Source organism: Entelurus aequoreus, linkage group LG28 (genome assembly GCF_033978785.1).
Source record: "Entelurus aequoreus isolate RoL-2023_Sb linkage group LG28, RoL_Eaeq_v1.1, whole genome shotgun sequence".
Lineage (NCBI taxonomy): Eukaryota > Metazoa > Chordata > Actinopteri > Syngnathiformes > Syngnathidae > Entelurus > Entelurus aequoreus.
In genome coordinates, this window is record NC_084758.1 from 8597794 (window position 1) to 8618049 (window position 20256).

At 33.1% G+C, this 20256-nt stretch overlaps 1 protein-coding gene across 3 annotated transcripts in view; it reads left to right on the top strand.

Moving 5' to 3' along the window:
- Positions 1 to 9318, top strand: part of LOC133644959 (ATPase family gene 2 protein homolog A-like) — a 25460-nt gene extending 16142 nt beyond the window's left edge. The window contains exons 2-3 of one of the 3 annotated variants that reach the window (XR_009824861.1): positions 7776 to 8735; positions 8773 to 9318. Coding sequence is in view for 2 of the 3 variants with exons in the window: in XM_062039726.1 (XP_061895710.1) it covers positions 7776 to 7973 (198 nt within the window). In the remaining variant the exon portion in view is untranslated. Of the gene's footprint in view, positions 1 to 7775 lie in introns of all 3 variants that reach the window. The other 2 variants (XM_062039726.1, XM_062039725.1) reach the window with 2 other exon arrangements.
- The last annotated feature ends 10938 nt before the right edge of the window (positions 9319 to 20256 follow it).

A 20256-nucleotide genomic window follows, 5' to 3' on the forward strand; every position in this document is an offset into this window, starting at 1 on the left:
TAATATATACATACTATGCACATATAAAAAAGCTTGTTGGGAAAAATGAGTTGGAATTCCACAAGGAAAAAGGTCACAATTTCACAAGAAAAACTTAGAATGTTGGCAGTATCATAATAAAAGTCGTCATTTTACTCAACGCAAGTCAAAATTTGACAAGAAAAAACGGAACATTTGTGCGATATTATGATAAAAGTTGGAATTTTACTCAATAACAGTCGCAATATTACAAGAAAGACTTAAAATGTTGTCAATTTTATGAAAAGAGTCGTCATTTTACTTGACAAAAGTCACAATTTTATGAGAAAACTTTAAAATGTTGGCAATATTATAATAACACTCTGAATTTTACTCTGCAAAATGATGACAAAAGTCATCATTTTACTCAAAACATGTCACTATTTTACAAGAACAACAACAAAAATGGGCAATATTGTGATAAAAGTCAGAATTTTATTTGACAAATGTCACCATTTTGCATGAAAAAGTAATAATTTTACATTAAAAAAAGTCATAATTTTACGAGAAAATATTGCAATATTACAGAAACAGAAAGAATATGAGAAATTGTTCCCAATTTTATAAGAAAAAAGTCGACACATTGTGAGAAAAAGACTGCTTTTTATTTGTATTTTTGTTTGTAATTGTTTTTTAATCTTCATTATTTACTTCAAGTTATTACAGTATGTCTCTATATGCATATTTATTTACGTTTTAAATTAATTTTGGCCAAAGGGGGCGCATTTCAATTTCTTACACACACTTGTTATTTCATATGTTGACCAGAGAGGGAGCACTTTTAACAGCAACACACAGTAAATGTGGAAAAAATCCCTCCTTTTTGGGACCACCCTCATTTTGACACCTTTCAATGTTTACTTTTGTATACACATTAAATCAACAAAAAAACAGACTTTGGAGCAATGTTCACGGACTCTGGTATTTGGCTCTCTATTAGATGCAATGTTATTGGGACCATGATTTATGTCATCACTTGTTCACACCTCCTCATATGGAAGCTACTTTTCCTTCTTCATGTCTCAAGAAGGCTAGAAATACAAGAACACACACACACACACACACACACACACACACACACACACACACACACACACACACACACACCCCTCCCGGTCTTCACATGGAGTTGTGGTCAGGCCATGTTTCTCTTGGCGAGGCCACACCGCTGCAGATGCTTCCTCTTTGGCTTTTTTGGGGAATCAAACGTTTTATTTCTGGCGAAGACTTTGCTTCCGTGTTCCATCGCCGGGTCGGAGTATTGCCAGGAACACTCCAGAGTTAACAAAAAAAAAAAAAAAAGGTAACTTATCCGTTCCAGGGTCAAACTGTGGCCGATACTTGAACCCGCGGTTTACACTATTGTCCTTTCAGACATGTTGTACTGAGCAGCCAGGACAGCTTTTTGACCATGAGGGGCCACGGACTGACAAATCAAAAGATGCCATGAAGCTAATTGGATTTGATTGTAACTTTTCTACCAAAATACCAAAATTGATATTAACATTGCTGTGTGTATACTTTTGACCCAGCACATTAGCTCACATTTTCAGTAGACCCATAATAAATTCATAAAAGAAGCAAACTTCATGAATGTTTTAGTGTTGTAACGATACCAATATTTTGGTACCGGGACTAAAATTATTTCGGTACTTTTCTAAATAAAGGGGACCACAAAAAAATGTCATTATTGTCTTTATTTGAACAAAAAATGTTAGGGTACATGAAACATATGTTTATTATTGTCATTTAGTCCTTAAAAGTTGTCTTTTAGTAGTAAGTAAACAAACAAAGACTCCTAATTGGTCTGCTGACGTATGCAGTAACATATTGTGTCATTTATACACCTATTATTTTGTACACTTTATGAGGGACAAACTGTAAAAAATGATTATTAATCTACTTGTTCATTTACTGCTTATTTTCTCTTTTAACATGTTCTATCTACACTTCTGTTAAATGTAATAATCACTTATTCTTCCCTTCTTTGATACCTGACATTAGTTTTGGATGATACCACACATTTAGGTATCGATCCGATACTGAGTATTTACAGGATCATACATTGGTCATATTCAAAATCCTCATGTGTCCAGGGACGTGTTTACTGACTTTATAAACATAATATACACTTTTTAAAAACAAAAGATGTTGTGATGCCAAAAAATATCAACGTAAGCATAGTAGTATCGCTCCTGCACTTGGTATCATTACAGTGGATGTCAGGTGTAGATCCACCAATGGTGTTTGTTTACATTTTGATGCTGGTGAGCTACCGTGTATGTATGTATATATATATATATATATATATATATATATATATATATATATATATATATATATATATATATATATATATATATATATATATATATATATATATATATATATATATATATATATATATATATATATATATATATATATATGTATGTATATATATATATATATATATATATATATATATATATATATATATATATATATATATATATATGTATGTATGTATATATATGTATATATATGTTTTTATATATATATATATATGTTTATATATATATATGTTTATATATATATATGTACATGCATGCATGTATGTATATATGTAAATATACATGTATGTATATATATATATTACATATATATTACATATATATATTATATTATATATATTATATAACACATACATATTACATATATATGTAATATATATTATATATATATATATGTTTATATATATATATATATATATGTACATGCATGTATGTATGTATATATGTAAATATACATGTATGTATATATATGTATATTACATATATATATTACATATATATGTAATATATATATTATATTATATATATTATATACCACATATATATGTAATATATATGTAATATATATTATATATATATATATTACATATATATATTACATATATATATTATATTATGTATATTTTATAACACATATATATGTAATATATATATTACATATATACATATATATATATTACATATATATATATTACATATATATATATACATATATATATATATATATATATATATATATATATATATATATATATATATATATATATATATATATATGTATGTATGTATACATACATGCATATTTACATACATACATACATATGTGTACGTATTAATATTTATACATATAAATAAACATACATATATATATATATATATATGTATACATATATATACAGTATATATATATATGTATGTATGTATATATATATATATATATATATATATATATATATATATATATATATATATATATATATATATATATATATATATATATACATACATACATATATATATATATATACAGTATATATATGTATACATATATATATATATATGTTTATTTATATGTATAAATATGTATGTATGTATGTATGTATATATATATATATATATATATATATATATATATATATATGTACATGCATGTATGTATGTATATATGTAAATATACATGTATGTATATATATATATATATTACATATATATATTACATATATATGTAATATATATATTATATTATATAACACATATATATTACATATATATGTAATATATATATTACATATATACATATATATATATTACATATATATATATTATATAACACATATATATGTAATATATATGTAATATATATTATATATATATATGTAATATATATATTACATATATATATTATATTATATATATTTTATAACACATATATATTACATATATATATTACATATATACATATATATATTACATATATATATATATTACATATATATATATACATATATATATATATATATGTATGTATACATACATGCATATTTACATACATACATACATACATACATATGTGTACGTATTAATATTTATACATATAAATAAACATATATATATATATATATGTATACATATATATATACAGTATATATATATATGTATGTATGTATATATATATATATATATATATATATATATATATATATATATATATATATATATATATATATATATATACATACATACATATATATATACTGTATATATATATATGTATACATATATATATATATATATATATATATATATATATGTTTATTTATATATATATATATATATATATATATATATATATATATATATATATATATATAACACACACAAATAGATAGCCTGGCCCCCGGCCAAATTCCTTTAACCCAATGTGGCCCCTGAGTCAAAAAGTTTGTAGAACCCAAGATTAGAAGTTCAAGTAGTGAGATAAATCTGCGTATAAATGTGATCAATGCAATATTTTTAGTGAGTAGTGGCATTAATTAACTGGTTATTTAATGAGATATTATTAAGTTGACTTGCAGTGGTTGCCGTTTAGCGTCTTCAGCGTACAAAAAGTATGAAAGTGGCCCCGACATGGTTTAGTTTCATGAGCGTGGCCCTCGCTGGGAGAAGTTTTAGTCCATCAAACTAAATCCCTTCTCGCCATCTTGTGCTGAGCATCCAGGACACTTGCGTTTCCCCTTCTGTGGTTATCGTCACACTTGGCTGTGGCAGAGAGGAAGTCCTCTCTGTTTGCTGAGAAGGAAGGAGAAGACTTTTCTTGTGGAGTCAAGTGCGGCGTGTCCTAGGGGGCTGTGGCTCCTGTAAATGTGGCCATTGTGCGGTGCTGGGGGGAGGGGCCTCCATGTAGACACAAGGGCGGATTGATGGTAAACACACACACACACACACACACACACACACACACACACACACACACACACACACACACACACACACACACACACACACACACACACACACACACACACACACACACTAACACGGCACATTAACAGTCTGAATTTCGCTCACTGATCTTTTTTTGGGAGCAGGTGAGGAAGCCCAAATGGACAGACCAGACTGAGCGGCCATGTTGGAATGTTCTGGCAAAACTTGTGTGGAAATTGGGCTTGGAGGTTGGATTCAAGTGGCCGCTGCAAGATAAGCCAACAAAAGCAAGAAGTATAAAATATAAAACTCACTGACTTTGAAAAAAAAAGTGCAGTTCCCCTTTAAGATAGCTAACGATTAGCACCAGCTAGCTGAGTGTATTATTTAAATATGGTAGTATTGTACAGTGATAAGGTTCATACATGATTTATTACAAGAAATGCAAGTAGGACACTCTGCTCCGTCTAGCTTTGGTCAGGAAAATGTTTCAGACCTTTATTGTAGATTTATGACATTATTAATATTATCATTAGATATGACATTATTATTATTATTAGATATGACATTATTATTGTTTTTATTATTATTATGATTAGATATGACATTATTATTGTTATTATTATTATTATGATTAGATATGACATTATTATGATTATTATTATTACATATATGACATTATTATTATAATTATTAGATATGACATTAATTGTATTATTATTAGATATATGACATGATTATTATTATTATTATTATTATTATTATTATCATTAAATATATGACATGATTATTATTACTATAATTAGATATGACATTAGTATTATTATTATTATTAGATATAACATTATTATTATTATAAGATATATGACATAACCATTATTACTATTAGATATATGACATTATTATAATAATAATAATTATTATTAGATATATGACATTATTATTATTATTATTTCTAGATATGACATTATTTGTATTATTATTACATATATGACATGATTATTATTATTATTATTATTATCATTAAATATATGACATGATTATTATTACTATTATTAGATATGCCATTAGTATTAGTATTATTATTAGATATAACATTATTATTATTATAAGATATATGACATAATTATTATTATTATTAGATATATGACATTATTTTTATTATCATTATTATTAGATATATGACATTATTATTAGATATATGACATTATTATTATTATATATATGACGTTATTATTATTAGATACATGACATTATTATTATCGTTAGATATATGACATTATTATTATCGGATATATTACATTATTATTATTATTATTAGATGTATGACATTTTATTATTATTATTAGATATATGACATTATTATTGTTAGATGTATGACATTATTATTATTATTAGATGTATGACATTTTTATTACTATTATTAGATATATGATATTATTATTAGATATATTATATTATTATTATTATTATTATTAGATGTATGGCATTATTATTATTGGATAAATGACATATTATTATTATTATATAAATGCCATTATTGTTATTATTATTAGATATATGACATATTTTTATTATTGGATATATGAAATATTATATATAAAACATTATTATTATATATGACAGTATTATTAGATATATGAAATATCATGAGGTATAAGACATTATTATTATTATTAGATATATGAAATATTATATATATGACATTATAAGGTATATGATAAATGGTAAATGGGTTATACTTGTATAGCGTTTTTCTACCTTCAAGGTACTCAAAGCGCTTTGACACTATTTCCACATTCACCCATTCACACACACATTCACACACTGATGGAGGGAGCTGCCATGCAAGGCGCTAACCAGCAGCCATCAGGAACAAGGGTGAAGTGTCTTGCTCAAGGACACAACGGACGTGACTAGGAAGGTAGAAGGTGGGAATTGAACCCCAGTAACCAGCAACACTCCGATTGCTGGCACAGCCACTCTACCAACTTCGCCACGCCGTCCCCATATGATATTTCTTTAATCAGATATGACATATAACATATACAAAATACTTTTATTAGATATATGACGTTTTTTATTAGCTATGAAATACTTTTATTAGATATAGGACATTATTTTTAGATATATGACATATTTTTGTATTAGACATGACATCGTTTTTTAGATGTATGACATATTTTTTTATATATGAAATACTTTTTTGTTTTTTTTACATATTATTAGACATATGAAATACTTATTGTGACATAATATTAGATATAAATAGCTTAAAGATTTTGTTGCATATTTTTTACATTTTTTAATGATTTAATCCTTTTTTGTTTTCCTTTTTTCTCAGCTGATTCAGATTTTAGATTTGTTCTTCCATTTTTTACTTTTGAATATCAATAACCATATTACCGGTATTCACATGTTTTGAGTTCTCTTTCTACATTTTCTTATTTGAAATAAAATGTAGACTCGATTTTTTAAATGATTTAATTTTTGAACCATCGTCACATTTTAGCCCTTTTTAAATTAATGCAATCCTTTTTCGTTGTCCTATTTTTTTTTTCTCAGGGAATTCATATTTTTAGGTGATTTATTAAATTTTATTGTGTAGATTTTAATATAAATTGTTTTTTTCCCATTTTATTTCTCTTTATTTACTTGTATTTTTATTCCGTCATTTCGACGATGTAATGGATTTGTGTCATCCTAATTTAACGTGATTTATTTTGAACGTACGCCCTGATGGGCCAGCAGTGTCTCCACCCTCGCACTTTTACTCAAACTCGGCGAGCTCGTCACGACGTCCGCGCGGGTCCGAGATGGCGTCTCCTTGTTGACTTTCTATGCGGTCATGACCGGTTGTGTAATTACAGCCTGTGACCACCAGGTAGACCACCTCCGGGACAGCAAATCACTTTTCTATGCTCAACACCATTTGTAAGACAACAATAAAGAAATGAGCAATGCATTATGGGTAACAGCTTGTGTGTTGTGTCCCCCCAGATAACAGCCGTGTGCAGAGAGGCGGCCCTGCTGGCGCTGCAGGAAGACATCCAAGCTCAGCGCGTCCGAGTCCGACATTTCGAGGGCGCCCTGGGCGTGGTCACGCCGCGCGTCCCAGACTCTCTGCTGCGGACCTACGCGGCCTACCAGCAGAGGCACGCCGCCGTGGCCCCGCCCTCCTTTCCCCCGTCGTCTTGAAAGCGAGCAATGCAATAAAAACAGGTTGAATCCGGCCCGCAAGATCAGTTGGTGAATGATAAAGATTGAGAAAATGAAAGAAACGGCTGTTCTAAATGTGTCCACTGGATGTCGCAATAGTAATTCAAGTGTAACCCACGTCACACAGGAAATGTTTAAAGATGGCGTGTCAGCTGACTATAAGCACCCTCTGGGTTGGATGCCGTCGCTCCAATCAGCGCGAGGTGGCAGCAGATGGCGACAGACTGATGCACAATACAATACGAGCCACTCAACGGGTAAACAAAACAAAACGGTAAGACGCAAAGACTTAAAGTTAAAAGTTAAAGTGCCAATGATTGTCACACACACACTAAGTGTGGCGAAATTATTCTCTGCATTTTGACCCATCACCCTTGATCACCCCCCTGGGAGGTGAGGGGAGCAGTGGGCGGCAGCGGTGGCTGCGCCCGGGAATAATTTTTGGTGATTTAACCCCCAATTCCAACCCCTTGATGCTGAGTGAGTCAACATGACCATCATCTATCCAGTTGGAGTTCCATGCAGCGCTTGCAATTGGTTGCATGCACGATGCGCACCCTGGACTCTGTTGTAAAAATGTGTTTCTACATTTCCATCCATCCATCCATTTTCTACTGCATTCGGGCGGAAGGCAGGGTACACCCTGGACAAGTCGCCACCTCATCACAGGGCCAACACAGATAGACAGACAACATTCACACACTTGAGACCATTTAGTGTTGCCAATCAACCTATCCCCAGGTGCATGTTTTTGGAGGTGGGAGGAGCCTATCGCCAGGTGCATGTTTTTGGAGGTGGGAGGAGCCTATCCCCAGGTGCATGTCTTTGGCGGTGGGAGGAAGCCGGTCACGGGGAGAACATGCAAACTCCACACAGAAAGATCCCGAGCGCAGGATCGAACCCAGGCCTACTCAGGACCTCCATATTGTGAGGCACATGCACTAACCCCTGTGCCACCGTGCTGCCCCCAGTCGGAGTTCCATGCAGCGCTTGCAATTGGTTGCGTGCACGATGCGCACCCTGAACTCCATTGTAAAAATGTGTTTCTGCATTTGTCGTGTTGTATTTTATTTCATGCGTAAATCTTAAACATTGGTTTAGTTTGTAGTTATGTGACCTTGAATTATTTAAAAAAAATGTAATTATTAAATTAACATAAAAAACACAAGATACACTTGCTGTTAGTGCACCAACTCAAAAACCCAAAAGGGTTGTTTCCTTCTGTTATTAATATTCTGGTTTCTACAATATGTATCAATGCAGTCTGCAAGGGATACAGTCCGTGAAGTTAATTTGACTCATTTTCATTAATTAACAAGTTTCTATGTAACTGTTTTTATTTTATTTTAGTTTCTTTTTTGTTCAAGAAAATGTTTTTTTTTTCTTAGTTTTTTGTTTTTATAAATAAAGGACATTATCTTCACCAGACCAGGTTGTCAATGAAATTAGATAGTTTAAAGGGTTCTTAAAACCAGGTCCAGTCCAGGTCGGGCTCAGCAACACACACCTTCATTTATGTACACTCAAATTAGGGAACACAACAACAGATTGCATATAATCTATAAACGAAATGACATTGTTACCTTGAATTTGGCTATGATGTCATTTTGATATTTGTTTTGTTTATATTATATTGTCATTTTTGAACGATGATAAATGGATGTGTTGTGGCAGTTGCGGATGTCGCCAACGCGGCGGTTTGAGGAAACACTCGGTTGCTTTCCCAAACACGTCTTTAATAAACTGCCAACGTGAGAATGCGAGACAGGAAGTGGTTGAAGTTTAATAGCTGTCTAAATACACTGAGACAAATAAGTCGATTGTGTTCTTTGTGGTGTTTTTGAAACTGCACCAATTTTTCTCCTCAGAATTTTCAACCAACTTGAAATGTTTTTGTTGAAAAGGAATTATTGGTGATACGTACGTTTTCAGAATGTGCTTCGTTCTAATTTTGTAAGACAAAGAAAACAATCGGAAGTTGTCTTTATTTTGAAGTTATCATGCCAGGATTTTCCTCCCCGGAGCTAAAATGAGTTTGACACCCCTGCAATTTATGTGTTTTTACATGATCTTGTCAAGCAAAAACACGTGTTATTAAAAATGCATCTGAACACACTCAAAAATATATACTTTATATACTGAATTACTATACACTATTTTAATTTCGCAGTACCTTTTTAACAAGAATTTACCATCATACTTTAAATTGGTAACATTAATAACTCTTTTATTATCTACTATATTTACTTTATGACAAAATGATTGTATTTTTACATTATTTAAAAATGTCGATCAGTTAATGTTTTAAAGATGATCCAAATTAGCTTATTTTTATACATTTTTCATTATTTCTATATTTTATTTTTAAACATTTTTTTGAAATAAATCCTTCACTTTTCTTTTATCTCAATGGACTTGGATTTTTTTTGTTTTTACATTATTTAACACTTTTCAATAGCAATAATTCAATATTGTTTTACATTCTTTAATTTTCGTTTTTGCATTTTTTTTAATTTTAGATTATTTTTTTTTTTAGCTTGCATTGGTTTTGTATCATTTTAAACTCTTAGAAAACATTCTTTTGTTTATCTAATTATTTTTTGTTTTCTTGTAAAAAAAAATTATTTACTATTATTTGTACTTTTTAATAGAAATAATATTTTTTTCCATTCTCTAATTTATTTTAGGTTTTCATTTTGGGAAAATAAATGATATCTTCCAGGGTTAGTTTTTTTTCTTGCCTATTTTTAAACTTTTATTGAATTTTCCAAATTAAATCCTATTTTGTTTTAAATTTTCTCTCAGCTGATTCAGGTTTTTAGTTGTATTTATTTATTTATTTTACAATATTTTCTCATAACAGAAACACATCGATTGTGTTTTTTTTTTTAACATTATTTAATCTCTCCTTTGTGTTTAATGGCTCTCTTAGACATTTATACACAAAGTATATGTTTATTTTTTGTTTTTTTTAATGTCAATACAAAGATGCCAAACAAATGAACACATACATATATTAACTGAGACATTTACTCCATTTTCTCTTAAAAGACAACACTTTTCCCCACAGGTGCCATCAACTTATGAATTCTTTATTAAATATTATTTGTGTATTTTTTTGTATTTGACCTTATTAATGCATGACTTTGTATCCAATGTCAGTGTTTTTCATCTTTTCTCATGTTCCCATGCAACCGGATGCTGAACATCCGAGACAGAAGAGTGGGCAGAACACATGGGGGCGGGGCCAGAGGAGGGGGAGGAGCTAAAACGTCTTTTTTTTTTAAGGTGGACTAAAAGAGATCGCCGCCATGATGACAACATGTAGACATGTTGCACTTAGCTACGTCTTGTGTTGTTCATTAGTTAGCTAGGTCAGTAACTCACGTCATAGATAGTAAGCTAGATAAATATTTACATATATTAATAGTTTATGTTAGGTATTTTGGACTTTGAGTCCTTTAATTATGACAAAACAAAGTCAGCTAGCTAATTAGCTATACAGGAAATGTAGCATATAGCTAAACCTTTGACTAGCTAGCATCTACCTCAAGATCTAACTTAATAGACTGAAAGGACAATAATTAGCCTACTATATATATATATATATAAATATATACCTCACATTATGATATATAGCGCTTTATAGGCCTTGGAAATACGTGAGTAGCTACATAGACGTCTTATAAGTAGACGAAGCATTGGCTGCTGTGACGCGAGAAATTGGGCCGCCATCTTGAAGTGGTGATGAGCCGGCGAGCAGCCTAAACTGACAGTTGACAGGTAGGAAACAAAGATGCTAAACTGACAGTTGACAGGTAGAAAACAAAGATGCTAAACTGACAGTTGACAGGTAGAAAACAAAGATGCTAAACTGACAGTTGACAGGTAGAAAACAAAGATGCTAAACTGACAGTTGACAGGTAGAAAACAAAGATGCTAAACTGACAGTTGACAGGTAGAAAAAAAAGATGCTAAACTGACTGTTGACAGGTAGAAAACAAAGATGCTAAACTGACAGTTGACAGGTAGAAAACAAAGATGCTAAACTGACAGTCGACAGGTAGAAAACAAAGATGCTAAACTGACAGTCGACAGGTAGAAAACAAAGATGCTAAACTGACAGTCGACAGGTAGAAAACAAAGATGCTAAACTGACAGTCGACAGGTAGAAAACAAAGATGCTAAACTGACATTCGACAGGTAGAAAACAAAGATGCTAAACTGACAGTTGACAGGTAGAAAACAAAGATGCTAAACTGACAGTTGACAGGTAGAAAACAAAGATGCTAAACTGACAGTTGACAGGTAGAAAACAAAGATGCTAAACTGACAGTTGACAGGTAGAAAACAAAGATGCTAAACTGACAGTTGACAGGTAGAAAACAAAGATGCTGAACTGACAGTCGACAGGTAGAAAACAAAGATGCTAAACTGACAGTTGACAGGTAGAAAACAAAGATGCTAAACTGACAGTCGACAGGTAGAAAACAAAGATGCTAAACTGACAGTTGACAGGTAGAAAACAAAGATGCTAAACTGACAGTTGACAGGTGGAAAAGAAAGATGCTAAACTGACAGTTGACAGGTAGAAAACAAAGATGCTAAACTGACAGTTGACAGGTAGAAAACAAAGATGCTAAACTGACAGTTGACAGGTGGAAAACAAAGATGCTAAACTGACAGTTGACAGGTAGAAAACAAAGATGCTAAACTGACAGTTGACAGGTAGAAAACAAAGATGCTAAACTGACAGTTGACAGGTAGAAAACAAAGATGCTAAACTGACAGTTGACAGGTAGAAAACAAAGATGCTAAACTGACAGTTGACAGGTAGAAAACAAAGATGCTAAACTGACAGTTGACAGGTAGAAAACAAAGATGCTAAACTGACAGTTGACAGGTGGAAAACAAAGATGCTAAACTGACAGTTGACAGGTAGAAAACAAAGATGCTAAACTGACAGTCGACAGGTAGAAAACAAAGATGCTAAACTGACAGTTGACAGGTAGAAAACAAAGATGCTAAACTGACAGTTGACAGGTAGAAAACAAAGATGCTAAACTGACAGTTGACAGGTAGAAAACAAAGATGCTAAACTGACAGTCGACAGGTAGAAAACAAAGATGCTAAACTGACAGTTGACAGGTAGAAAACAAAGATGCTAAACTGACAGTTGACAGGTAGAAAACAAAGATGCTAAACTGACAGTCGACAGGTAGAAAACAAAGATGCTAAACTGACAGTCGACAGGTAGAAAACAAAGATGCTGAACTGACAGTCGACAGGTAGAAAACAAAGATGCTAAACCGACAGTCGACAGGTAGAAAACAAAGATGCTAAACCGACAGGTAGAAAACAAATATGCTAAACCGACAGTCGACAGGTAGAAAACAAATATGCTAAACCGACAGTCGACAGGTAGAAAACAAATATGCTAAACCGACAGTCGACAGGTAGAAAACAAATATGCTAAACCGACAGTCGACAGGTAGAAAACAAAGATGCTAAACCGACAGTCGACAGGTAGAAAACAAAGATGCTAAACTGACAGTCGACAGGTGGAAAACAAAGATGCTAAACTGACAGTTGACAGGTAGAAAACAAAGATGCTAAACTGACAGTCGACAGGTAGAAAACAAAGATGCTAAACTCAGTCGACAGGTAGAAAACAAATATGCTAAACTGACAGTTGACAGGTAGAAAACAAAGATGCTAAACTCAGTCGACAGGTAGAAAACAAATATGCTAAACTGACAGTTGACAGGTAGAAAACAAAGATGCTAAACTGACAGTCGACAGGTAGAAAACAAAGATGCTAAACTGACAGTCGACAGGTAGAAAACAAAGATGCTAAACTGACAGTCGACAGGTAGAAAACAAAGATGCTAAACTGACAGTTGACAGGTAGAAAACAAAGATGCTAAACTGACAGTCGACAGGTAGAAAACAAAGATGCTAAACTGACAGTTGACAGGTGGAAAACAAAGATGCTAAACTGACAGTTGACAGGTAGAAAACAAAGATGCTAAACTGACAGTCGACAGGTAGAAAACAAAGATGCTAAACTGACAGTCGACAGGTAGAAAACAAATATGCTAAACTGACAGTCGACAGGTAGAAAACAAAGATGCTAAACTGACAGTTGACAGGTAGAAAACAAAGATGCTAAACAGACAGTTGACAGGTAGAAAACAAAGATGCTAAACTGACAGTCGACAGGTAGAAAACAAAGATGCTAAACTGACAGTTGACAGGTAGAAAACAAAGATGCTAAACTCAGTCGACAGGTAGAAAACAAAGATGCTAAACTGACAGTTGACAGGTAGAAAACAAAGATGCTAAACTGACAGTTGACAGGTAGAAAACAAAGATGCTAAACTGACAGTTGACAGGTAGAAAACAAAGATGCTAAACTGACAGTTGACAGGTAGAAAACAAAGATGCTAAACTGACAGTTGACAGGTAGAAAACAAAGATGCTAAACTGACAGTCGACAGGTAGAAAACAAAGATGCTAAACTGACAGTCGACAGGTAGAAAACAAATATGCTAAACTGACAGTCGACAGGTAGAAAACAAAGATGCTAAACTGACAGTTGACAGGTAGAAAACAAAGATGCTAAACAGACAGTTGACAGGTAGAAAACAAAGATGCTAAACTGACAGTCGACAGGTAGAAAACAAAGATGCTAAACTGACAGTTGACAGGTAGAAAACAAAGATGCTAAACTCAGTCGACAGGTAGAAAACAAAGATGCTAAACTGACAGTTGACAGGTAGAAAACAAAGATGCTAAACTGACAGTTGACAGGTAGAAAAAAAAGATGCTAAACTGACAGTTGACAGGTAGAAAACAAAGATGCTAAACTGACAGTTGACAGGTAGAAAACAAAGATGCTAAACTGACAGTTGACAGGTAGAAAACAAAGATGCTAAACTGACAGTTGACAGGTAGAAAACAAAGATGCTAAACTGACAGTTGACAGGTAGAAAACAAAGATGCTAAACTGACAGTTGACAGGTAGAAAACAAAGATGCTAATCATATTGTTTCTTCAATTTAAAAATAGCTGACCTTTTTTTCCCCCTTCTCTGGGATTATATTCTCAGTTTTGATCTGGGACGTCTGGTCACTTATAGCATATAAGAATATTATATTACTGTTAAGCAAACTATGAATAATAAAACATGTGTCTGTTATCATAGCTACATGTATGACCAAAAAAAAAGTGCGTGAAAATCAGTGGTATTCAGTGAGGTAAGATGAATTAAATGCGCTGACAGTTCATTGCTCCTGCCAAATGAATTGCACTGAGTGGAGCGGATCACCACTCCAAGATGGCGGCCCCGCGTCTTGTCAGCGCCAGTAGACGCAGAAAGACGACAACAGGAAGTTGCGCAATATACGCCGTACGGTTGAAACAAGGACACTGAGGAGAATACTTCAAAGGTAAGTTTTTAAAATAAATTTTTTTTAACGTGAATTAATAGTGCATGTTTTTAGAAATGAGCAAGTTGGGATTTATTTTTAATATTCAGTACTGCATTGTATGGGAAAGTGGCCCCCAATTATCTTAGAAGTGCGCTACCTAGCTGTTCCCCTGTTAGCACGCTAATGTTAGCATGCTAACTTTTTAAGCTAGCTAATTTTGGACGTTTTTCACCTGACAATCACAAATGTTACTTGCCGGTGCCATTTTAACAGTATAATAGCTGTTTCCCTGTTACCACGCTAATGTTAGCATGCTAGCGTTAGCATGCTAACGTTTTAAGATAGCTAATTTTGGATGTTTTTCACTTGACAATCACAAATGTTACTTGGCGCCATTTTAGCAGTATCCTAGCTGTTCCCCTGTTACCACGCTAATGTTAGCATGCTAACATTAGCATGCTATAAATGCTAATGTTTTAAGCTAGCTAATTTTGGACGTTTTTCACCTGACAATCACAAATGTTACTTGGCGCCATTTTAGCAGTATGCTAGCTGTTCCCCTGTTATCACGCTAATGTTAGCATGCTAACATTAGCATGCTAACATTAGCATGCTATAAATGCTAATGTTTTAAGCTAGCTAATTTTGGACGTTTTTCACCTGACAATCACAAATGTTACTTGGCGCCATTTTAGCAGTATGCTAGCTGTTCCCCTGTTACCACGCTAATGTTAGCATGCTAACATTAGCATGCTAACATTAGCATGCTATAAATGCTAATGTTTTAAGCTAGCTAATTTTGGACGTTTTTCACCTGACAATCACAAATGTTACTTGGCCCCATTTTAGCAGTATGCTAGCTGTTCCCCTGTTATCATGCTAATGTTAGCATGTTAACGTTAGCTAACGTTTTAAGCTAGCTAATTTTGGACGTTTTTCCACCTGACAATCACAAATGTTACTTGGCGCCCTTTTAGCAGTATGTTAGCTGTTCCCCTGTTACCACGCTAATATTAACATGTTAACATTTTAAGCTAGCTAATTTTGGACGTTTTTCACCTGACAATCACAAATGTTACTTGGCGCCATTTTAGCAGCATGCTAGCTGTTCCCCCTTTTAGAATGCTGCCTTTTTAATGCTAACATGTTAGCTAATATTTTATATTTGAAGTATGCTAACGCTTCGAACGACACCAACATTTAGCATTTCATTTGGAATAAATCCTTTTTTTTACATTAAAGATGCTAAAAACAAACCAGTGTACATCAATATACGCTAAGCTAGCTGAGCCAAACAACCACGTTAGCGGTATGCCAAAGAATCACTTGATTAAAGTAGTGTTTTATTTTCCTATATTTAAACACAGTGTTACTGTTCAAACCGTGTGTAATGTTGCAGAGGCCCAAAATGTTAAATGTACTTGTTAAATAAAACCACTTCCTTGTTTTTAATGAATACTTAGGCCTACTACGCTGCTAGGGATGATGTTCGAAACCGATTCTCGCGGTTGTTGGATAAGAAAAGAACTGACTCCATGGACTCGAATCCCTTTTTGAGAACCGGTTCCCGTTATCAAGGCCACTATAGTAAAGAAAAAGAGTTGGTTCTTTATTCGAATTCCCTGGTAACGAATCCCTTCCCACAGGAAATGCCCTGTGGGACGGCAATGTTATGCCCATTTGATTGTAGACTCTTACTGACACCTTGTGGTGATATGAAAATACTACGCGTCAATAGTTTGGGCCTTCTGCTAATGTTAGCATGCTCGGGTTTTATGCTAGCATTTAAGCTCAATTCATACTTGTTTTACTTAATAATCATGGATCCTATTACTTGGCTCCATCGTAAAAGTATGCTTGCTTTCCACCAGTTAGCATGCTAATGTTAGCATGCTAATGTTTTATGCTAGCATTTTGGCTAATTTTGTGCTTGTTAACCTAGTAATCATGGATTCCTTTACTTGACGCCATCTTAGAAGTGTGCTAGCTGTTTCCTGTTAGCATGCTAATTTTAGCATGTTAATGCTAACATGTTAATGTTTTTTGTTAGCATTTTAGCTACATTTTTACTTCTTAACTTACTAATCATGGATTCCATTACTTGGCAACATCTTAGAAGTATGCTTGTTCTTCACCTGTTAGCATACTAATGTTTTATGCTAGCATTTTGGTTAATTTTGTCCTCGTTGAACTTACTAATCATGGATTCCATTATTTGGCTCCACTTAGAAGTATGCGTGCTCTTCACCTGTTAGCTTGCTAATGTTAGCATACGCATTTTTTCTATGCTAGCATTTCGGCTAATTTTCTGTTTCCCAGTTAGCATGCTAATGTTAGCATGCTAATGCGGGATGCTAGCATATTAGCTATTTGTGTGCATTTTAACCTAATAATCATGGATTTTGTGTATGCTAGCTGTTTCCCAGTTATCATTTTAATGTTAGAATGCTAATGTGTGACGCTAGCATATTAGCTAATTGTGTGCATTTTAACCTAATAATCACGGATTTTGTGTATGCTAGCTGTTTCCCAGTTAGCATGCTAATGTGGGACGCTAGCATATTAGCTAATTGTGTGCATTTTAACCTAATAATCACGGATTTTGTGTATGCTAGCTGTTTCCCAGTTAGCATGCTAATGTGTGACGCTAGCATATTAGCTAATTGTGTGCATTTTAACCCAATAATCATGGATTTTGTGTATGGTAGCTGTTTCCCAGTTAGCATGCTAATGTGTGACGCTAGCATATTAGCTAATTGTATGCATTTTAACCTAATAATCATGGATTTTGTGTATGCTAGCTGTTTCCCAGTTAGCATGCTCACGTTTTAGGCTAGCACTTTAGCTAAATTCATACTTTTTTGCCTGCAGCATAATAATGTTGAGAAACATTTCTATGTTACAGTCCTCTATAAAAAAAAAAGTTTTTTTTATCTGTTCTATATGTATTTAATGAATACTAAGGCCTACTGCGCTACTGTATTTAGAGAGCCAGGTGGAGGTGGCACTTGGTAAAAAAAAGTTTGAGAACCACTGAGCTAAAAACTATGGCTGTCAAAAATAACAAGTTAACTCGTGCGATTAATCACATAAATGCTTGCATGCTAGCTGAATGTTAGCATGCTAATGTGTGACGCTAGCATATTAGCTAATTGTGTGCCTTTTAACCTAATAATCATGGATTTTGTGTATGCTAGCTGTTTCCCAGTTAGCATGCTAATGTTAGCATGCTAATGTTTGATGCTAGCATATTAGCTAATTGTGTGCATTTTAACCTGATAATCATGGATTTTGTGTATGCTAGCTGTTTCCCAGTTAGCATGCTAATGTTAGCATGCTAATGTGTGATGCTAGCGTATTAGCTAATTGTGTGCATTTTAACGTTATTAATCATTGATTTTGTGTATGCTAGCTGTTTCCCAGTTAGCATGCTAATGTTAGCATGCTAATGTGTGATGCTAGCGTATTAGCTAATTGTGTGCATTTTAACCCAATAATCATGGACTTTGTGTATGCTAGCTGTTTCCCAGTTAGTATGCTAATGTGTGACGCTAGCATATTAGCTAATTGTGTGCATATTAACCTAATAATCATGGACTTTGTGTATGCTAGCTGTTTCCCAGTTAGCATGCTAATGTTAGCATGCTAATGTGTGATGCTAGCATATTAGCTAATTGTGTGCATTTTAACCTAATAATCATGGATTTTGTGTATGCTAGCTGTTTCCCAGTTAGCATGCTAATGTTAGCATGCTAATGTGTGACGCTAGCATATTAGCTAATTGTGTGCATTTTAACCTAATAATAACGGATTTTGTGTATGCTAGCTGTTTCCCAGTTAGCATGCTAATGTTAGCATGCTAATGTGTGACGCTAGCATATTAGCTAATTGTGTGCATTTTAACGTTATTAATCATTGATTTTGTGTATGCTAGCTGTTTCCCAGTTAGCATGCTAATGTTAGCATGTTAATGTGTGATGCTAGCGTATTAGCTAATTGTGTGCATTTTAACCCAATAATCATGGACTTTGTGTATGCTAGCTGTTTCCCAGTTAGCATGCTAATGTGTGACGCTAGCATATTAGCTAATTGTGTGCATATTAACCTAATAATCATGGACTTTGTGTATGCTAGCTGTTTCCCAGTTAGCATGCTAATGTTAGCATGCTAATGTGTGACGCTAGCATATTAGCTAATTGTGTGCATATTAACCTAATAATCATGGACTTTGTGTATGCTAGCTGTTTCCCAGTTAGCATGCTAATGTTAGCATGCTAATGTGTGACGCTAGCATATTAGCTAATTGTGTGCATTTTAACCTGATAATAATGGATTTTGTGTATGCTAGCTGTTTCCCAGTTAGCATGCTCACGTTTTAGGCTAGCACTTTAGCTAAATTCATACTTTTTTGCCTGCAGCGTAATAATGTTGAGAAACATTTCTATGTTACAGTCCTTTATAAAAAAAAAAACAAAAACAAATTTGATCGCTTCTGTAAGTTTTTAATGAATACTTAGGCCGGGGGTCGGCAACCCGTGGCTCTAGAGCCGCATGCGGCTCTTTAGCGCCGCCCTAGTGGCTCTCTGGAGATTTTTTAAAAATGTATGAAGAATGGAAAAAGATGAGGGGGAAAAAAATCTATTTTTTTGTTTTAGTATGGTTTCTGTAGGAGGACAAACATGACACAAACCTCCCTAATTGTTATAAATCACACTGTTTATATTAAACATGCTTCACTGATTCGAGTATTTGGCGAGCGCCGTTTTGTCCTACTAATTTTGCCGGTCCTTGAACTCACCGTATAGTCTTGTTTACATATATAACTTTCT